At 36.7% G+C, this 7834-nt stretch overlaps 1 protein-coding gene across 1 annotated transcript in view; it reads left to right on the top strand.

Annotated features, from left to right (window-relative positions):
• Positions 1 to 354: 354 nt before the first annotated feature.
• The window catches only part of LOC133971245 (nuclear GTPase SLIP-GC-like), a 45994-nt gene continuing 38514 nt past the window's right edge, over positions 355 to 7834 (top strand). Inside the window, exons 1-6 of the mRNA XM_062408525.1 lie at positions 355 to 500; positions 1143 to 1224; positions 1652 to 1764; positions 1929 to 1982; positions 2190 to 2223; positions 2340 to 2423. Of these exons, the coding sequence (XP_062264509.1) occupies positions 1158 to 1224; positions 1652 to 1764; positions 1929 to 1982; positions 2190 to 2223; positions 2340 to 2423 (352 nt within the window). The 5' untranslated portion in view covers positions 355 to 500; positions 1143 to 1157. The remainder of the gene's footprint in view (positions 501 to 1142; positions 1225 to 1651; positions 1765 to 1928; positions 1983 to 2189; positions 2224 to 2339; positions 2424 to 7834) is intronic.

Genomic DNA, 7834 nt, shown 5'->3' with positions numbered 1-7834 from the left:
TGTTTTGAGAGCCTGTTCCTTTAAAGCTAATGAGCCAGCTCCCCCCTACCTCACCCATCCTCCCTCCTCCACGAGATACGAGTGCCAGGAATTTTCATAATATTTCCCTTTTAAATTAAAAAGGGCACTAGTTCAAGCCCCCCTTGAAATCTATGTGTGCACCTGCCAGATCAGACGGTTGGTTTGTACCGAGCTGGAGATTCCTGTTTCCTCCTCCTCTCTCCTGCTGACCTGGCTACACGTTAACTAATGAACACTCTTCAAGTTCACAGGACCTGATCAGTACATGACGTTTATTTAGTGTTTGATTCGCTACAGAGTTTATGAGGCTGCATTTGAACATCCTGAAAAATACATAGATTATGAGTGAATTTTCATTTTTCAGTGAGCCCTTCCTTTAAACTGGCTGAATCTGCTTTGTAGACGGAGGGGCGGGGACTGAACTCGAAGAGTTGCTCACCGGGAGTCATATATGTGCATTGAAGAGGATCTGGGAACATGTAAGTACGACCACTTGATTGCATTATATTCACCAGTAAATTAAGATATTACATCAAAAAGTGTGTGTAGAAACGGACTGCACTGTTTTGTCTCTGCTTTGCTTGACAAACGATTCAATAACTAATAAAACATTAAACTAAGTTATTTTTTAGAAGAGGAGTAACAGAAGATCAGCCTGTCTCCTCATGTATAAGCTGTATAGTTTAACATTTTTAATTAATATAATTATTTCCCCTCTTACGCACACGTATATGGAATCTGATTTAACGGATCACCGTGATGCAGCTCTTTACCGTAAACGAGAGTTAAGTATTATGCGATGTTGATGGATGGCCAGTAGGGGCTGCTCAAATGAACTGAGTGTAGCTGTTTTCAAGGTGTTTCGGTTCTGTTTTGTTTACATATTAAATCCTCAAAGTTATGTCTTACCTTTCTGTCGATGGTCTAGTTTTGAGAATGATTTAAAATATGTTGAAACCTCCCAGACAATATCACACACAGGTGCAGTTTAAACAGTTGGTTATTTGGGTTAATGTACTTTCCAATGGATTTTGTTTCACTCATCAATCAATATTTAATTTGATACGTTTCAGTAATGTCGAAGCAACAATGGCCGATTCACTATTTGTTTTTCATTACAGTATCTTTTCTTCGACATGGATGATTTTGTTTGTAACAAACTAAGTGAGTGGGATCTCAGCGATTTGATAGAGACTTTTAAAGGTAAAGTATAACCATGTATCTTTGGGGGGCACAGATATATTAATGAATCACCGACTAACACAGACATAAAAATGCTGCACCTTTGTTGAGGAGTTTAATACTGACATATTAGTCTCAGTGTACACGTAGTCTGTGTTAAATACCAATGAGAAGCACCAGCAATAGAAAACCCTTTTCATTTCCACAGACTTAAGGACACGTTCATTCACTTGATAGGAATGATTGTTGTGTAGGTGTGTATGTAATTGAAAGAATTGTCTGAGTACAATGAGCTACTGAATCATGTCCAACCAGAAATCAAATATGCAATGACCTAATCCAACCATGTTAACTCTAAGAGACTGACATGTCAACACCCAAATGTGCCAACACCCGTTTCGCTCCAAATGAAACAATAACAATTTGTTTCACCTGAATATTTGTACAGATCAAGGAATCAATCAGGACCAATTCTGCAATCTTGAGGATGAAGAGATCAAAGAATTGATCCAAAAAGTTGGACCAAGGAAAACATTCATCCAGCAATTCAAGTTGTTAAAGGTAATATTCCGCACTGTAGACGATTTAAACTAATACTTGTGGATATGACAGGCAAAGGAGAATGAACTTGTGTTAAAGGTTCTGATAATGCTGATGCTTCTAGATAAAGATTATAAAAAGGTCTCTGCTGTTATCAATTAACGAATGTTTCCTATTATTTCTAGAAAAAAAATAACACATCTACAACAAAACAGGAAACTATGAATTCAGCTACACAAGTAAGTTACGTACAGTTTTGCACAGTTAAGTGTAATCTGAACCGTTTATTGCAATCATACAGATTATATTTATCGTGTTTGCTGAAATAATTTTTTGACAAATAAATTGCCTCACTCAATTTCAAGTAAAAATTGCAAAAGTCTTCGTTCTGTTGGGTGTTTCTTGATTAAATGTTTTAAGAGTCAAATATATATGTTCATTTTCAGGTTTCGCCATCCACCAGTGAAGCAAATGATACAAGTGAGTTATCTTAAATCTTATTGTATTATTATCAACACATAGACCACGTTTCAATATTTTGAGAAGAACTTGTAACAACCTTTTTCTTCCTTCCATTTATTTATATAAAAAACAAGGAAACATGGATATGGATCCTAGAGAGGAGTCCAGCAAATGCCAGTCACCAAGTGTTAAACGTAAACGGCCCAACTCTGCAGCAGGTATTTATGTTCGATCATCAACAATAGCTACTTTCAATATGCAAACTAAAAATATGCAAAAATATCTTAGATATGAAAGTGTTCTTGTACAGAAGTTACCGGTTTTTAAATCTTTGGTTTTCTAAAATTATGACTTTTTTTATAAAATTCTCAAATATTATGTTTTTTTTTCTCATTGAATCAAAACTGTCGTCTTGTAATAGTATGAAATTATTCATGAAATCTTTTCAATTTAAGTCAAGTAAAGTTAAATGAAGACCATTTAATCTTATAGGCACCCCAAGAAACAATATAACAATTATTTATTTTACGGCTTTGATAAGAAGGAGCAGAATTAAAAAAATATAACTGATGTAAGATATCAGAAGAGAATCTGCCTAATAAGCCTTAAAATAAGACATAATTTCTTAAAAAACAATAACTTTGTCTCAAATTAAGACCCCGAAAAACGTTCTTGCTTCAGGTTTATTATTTTAATAAAACATTACAAAAATTCAGCTACTTTGAAAAGTCAGAACCATCTATCGTCTCTCATTCAGGATGAGACCACTTTCTACATTGTGATATATTGACAGACTAAGAAGTAATTTTCAACTGAGCTAATTTTTTTTGCAAAAACAGTAAAAAATCAAATACTCCAGTTATTCTAACCGTATAATATAACAATAATTATTTCTATTGCTCTGCATGTATTATGTTGACCTGACCTTGCCCTCCGGTTTGAAATGTGGCAGTCTGGCAGCACTCATCTTCAATGAATAGAAATTGATACAATTATTTATTGTTAGTTTTAAAATTACGAATTTGTTCAGATGGCCCTACCTCTAAAATAAAGGAAACCAAGGAGTTTGTGGTTAAAATTTGTTCAATAATCGCTGAATATCTTTTTAATTAAAGTTATAATTCATAAAATAAGATTTATTTTCTAAAGCAAAATATGCTAAACAAGATAACTGTTCTTTTTTTAATTCCGAGTCAAAGTCTGATGAGGCACTTTGTTTTCTCATTTTCCAAGTTTTGGAAACAATAGTTCATGGGTCCTGCTTAATAGTTTTTTACTTTATATTTGGCAGAGGAATCCATAATGTGAAAGACATAATGAAAGACATAATGAAAAATGTTAAGATGAAACTTCAAAATGAAGAGAAGACAGAGCTCAATGATTTCCTGCAGTGAGTAATTTCTATCTCTGACAACAGGAATGAAATGGAAACCAAAAGTAGCAACTCAACAGGCAGATGCAGCACTCAAGCATGCTGACGTCGAGTTCCGGCAGGAGGAGGCAACAAGGTGTGCTCAGGCTGTAACTCAGGCAAAACAGGGGGGGTGGGAAATGGAAACAGGCAATAGCTTCCTGCTTTCATTCCAAAACCTCCAGCAGTGGCTGAATGAAGATCCATCCTGCAAACTATGCCTTACCCGAGCTACCCTCAAACACATCCTCACAAGCTGTAAAGTAAGTCTCACACAAGGTAGGTATACGTGGAGACACAACCAAGTACTCAAACGCCTGGCAGCAACTATTGAAACAAAGATAACTGCCACCAATGCCTTGCCATCCAAAACAAAGAGGGAACAGGAACAGCGAGCGTCTACTCCACTGAACAGGAGTGGGCAATTGGAGCATGCCCGAGACTGGGAAATGCTGGTGGATTTAGACCAGCAGCTAAAAGTCCCATCACACATTGTCACCACCACACAAAGACCAGACCTGGTACTCTGGTCCAATACCATCCGCGTTGTCTACTTAATAGAATTGACAGTCCCCTGGGAGGATGCTGTTGACAAAGCGAATGAGAGGAAAAGGCTACGGTATGCAGAAGTGGCATCTATGGCAGAGCAACGAGGCTGGAAAGCAATAGTTCGACCTGTGGAGGTTGGCTGCAGGGGTCGTAATGCAACATCCACCATCACGTTGCTCGAAGATCTGGGAATCCACGAACAAGCTCTGCACCAGACCATAAAAGAAACTGCAGAACGCTGCAGCCAATGTCTCTTGACCAGTAGGAACGATCTTAACTGGGCCCCAAGTTGTTAGGAACATACACCCAGGTCTGGTCAACCTGTGGTGGGCTGCCATAGAAGAAAGGCTCTTTTAATTTTAAGGCCAAAACAACTATTGATGCTAGGCACTGACGATCTGTCCCTGTTGGTGGTCAGTAACATTTGCTAAAAACTTCTGGCAGTTTGTATCTTAAGTTGTGCAGACCTTCAAACATACAAGTGATACTCTCAATCCTGTCCTTTGTTCTAAAACTAGAGTCCAATGGAGAAACCCATTATATTTTAAGCAGTAGCAATATTATCTGTCATTTTCATTTGGTCCTGAGTAAAACTAATGATCATGTTTGTTTTGACAAATACATGATGGCAATCCACCAACGTACAAGTGCATGAGACCTCGTTTGAATTGTCTTTGTTAGTCCAACCGGGTTACGCCATTATTGGTTATACTGTTTACAGATATATTTATGGTTATATTCTTAATTTCCATATCATTTGTTTGAGTGCAGCTTAGTGCCACACTGTTGTGAGGCTGGGCACTCCGGGTGAGGTCACCACGTAATGCATGTGAGTGAGAGCACTGGGACTAGAATGTTGTATCATTGTTGCTGTGACACACCTGAGGTGAGTAACTGTTGACACACCTGGGCCCTCCTTTGGTTAGACTGCCTATGTGTTCTCTCATCTCACATTCTATTGTTTGTTATGCTGGCTTTTAAGGTTAACAGATTTGTGAGGAAGATATAAGTGTTTTAGCAGGATTTTAGTGAGTAATGAAATAAAGTAAAATGTTGATATATATTCATTTTTGCATTGCCTAATCTGCATATCATTGTGGTGATTGTGATATTATTAGATACAAATTTGGCTGTTTTCACCTGTAGTGTCTCTACATTAAGCACAAAAAGTTAGTAGCTCATGTGTGTACGTTAACAAAAGTTAACTATATTTGTGTTTTGCCGAATTAGCTGTAAACCCGAGGCCCTGGTACCTTAGTCCTTTCAATATCACCACTCAGCTCCACCCAAGAAAAGAAAAACCAGAATAACTGATAGAGGAGCTGGGAGATGCTGCCATCCTTTCTGACGTGACTGGGATTACTGGGTGCTCATTAGCCTCAAGATTCCATTACGATTCAGCAGTCAATGATTTGAATGCCAAACGATGCATCTCGATGTATCCCATCCACAATTTCCTAGATTACTGATTGCACGTGGTTGCTTTTTTCATCAGTTAATAAATTCGCAATTTGCAAAATAAGGTTTTGAATTAAAAAATCTGACTATAACAGTAAGTCTAAGTCTATATTTTTCAGTGCTCTTCACAATGATTTGACATTTATATAGTTTAGATGTGTGTGCTGCACTTAAAGCTTAAAAGGACAAACTTTGATTTAGTTTTTACTGTATCAAAAATAAAAATATAAGGAAAACTGAGTTTTCTTTTATACATGCTTCTATTTTGAAAGTGAAGTTCCTGTATATACGCAAACTGAGTGTTATGAATCTGTACCTTCACAAAGGAAACGTGTTATTTTTTAGCGACCCCCGAAAAGCACAAGCTCTTACGGTGTTGTTTAGCGAAGTTTCAAATAAAACTAAACAAAAAAGTATTTTGGGGGATATGCTGTAGCCCGAGCGTTTTAGTTGTGTTGAATGCACCGAAAGAAGACAGAAGAAGTTCATCCATTCGGGACACAGCACCCGTTTAATAACTCGTCACATATCCAACACACTCACCGAACACACTTCCGGGAAAACCCCTCTTCAAAATAAAAGTCACTACACAAAATAGCTTACATACCTCCCCCCTAACAAAAGAAACGTCCCCGTTTCCAAACAGAGACAGTATCAGAACACAACACAAATAATAACAGCCACAGAAGAAAGAAACAAAAAATCCACACATATACATAGAAATATACATTAAAAAAAAAATACATATATAACATACATATACCTATACATATATACGAACCATAAAACACCCTGACCACAACCGTCAACCAGATCAGATATATCTACACAACATAGTCTTTGAAATGAACAGGCTGTCTTACAGCTCTCCCAGAACACTGCGGTCAAGTGAGCAGACGTTCGTCTTTTCGTGGTCAAGTGAGCAGACGTTCGTCTTTTCCTGATTTCAAGTGCGCCCGTATTACACAGTGTACGGTAGTCCATGATACGGAGCGAGCCAATCTTTTATGCTACTGTAAAATCCCTTTATTCCATAATTTCTGACAAAGGCTGACACAGTTGTGCTCAGGACCATCCAGACTGTACACTCATTCAGTATCAAGCATATTTACTGTATCATTTTGGAGAAATTCAGCCTTAAAGTTCATTATTTTGAATTGAAAAAAGCATTATGTGCAAAATGTACCCTTCCGTAAAATCCCTTTATTCCATAATTTCTGACAAAGGCTGATACAGGTGTCCTCAGGACCATCCAGACTGTTCACTTACTCAGTATCAAGCATATGTACTGTATCATTCTGGAGCAATTCAGCCTCAAAGTTTAATATTTTGAAGTGAAAAAGGCATAGTTCCTTTTTTTTTGTTGAAATAAGCATTATGTTCAATATTTACCCTTCTGTAAAATCCCTTTATTCCATAATTTCTGACAAAGGCTGATACAGGTGTCCTCAGGACCATCCTGACTGTTCACTTACTCAGTATCAAGCATATTTACTGTATCATTCTGTAGAAATTCAGCCTCAAAGTTCATTACTGTATGTATATATTTGTATTCTATTTTATTCTATTTAGTTATATATTGTTGTTTTTATATTGTTGTTTTAAGTTAAAGTGCACCAATGACACCAAGGCAATTTCCTGTTTGTGCAAATATACTTGGCAAATAAAATAATTCTGATTCTGATTCTGATTCTGATTATTTTGAATTGAAAAAGGGAGCCTCAAAGTTCATTTATTTTGAATTGAAAAAGGCAAAGTTCCTTTTTTTTTGTTGAAAAAAGCATTATGTTCAATATTTACCCTTCTGTAAAATCCCTTTTTTCCATAATTTCTGAGAGAGGCTGCTACAGTTGTCCTCAGGACCATCCTGACTGTACACTCACTCAGTATCAAGCATATTTACTGTATCATTTTGGAGAAATTCAGCCTCAAAGTTCATTTATTTTGAATTGAAAAAGGCAAAGTTCCTTTTTTTTTTGTTGAAAAAAGCATTATGTTCAATACTTACCCTTCTGTAAAATCCCTTTATTCCATAATTTCTGAGACAGGCTGGTACAGTTGTCCTCAGGACCATCCTGACTGTACACTCACTCAGTATCAAGCCTATTTACTGTATCATTTTGGAGAAATTCAGCCTTAAAGTTCATTATTTAGAATTGAAAAAAGCATTATGTTCAATATTTACCCTTCTGTAAAATCCCTTTTTTCCAT

Source organism: Platichthys flesus, chromosome 16, assembly GCF_949316205.1.
Source record: "Platichthys flesus chromosome 16, fPlaFle2.1, whole genome shotgun sequence".
NCBI lineage: Eukaryota > Metazoa > Chordata > Actinopteri > Pleuronectiformes > Pleuronectidae > Platichthys > Platichthys flesus.
This window is presented reverse-complemented; position numbering and strand designations above follow the sequence as displayed.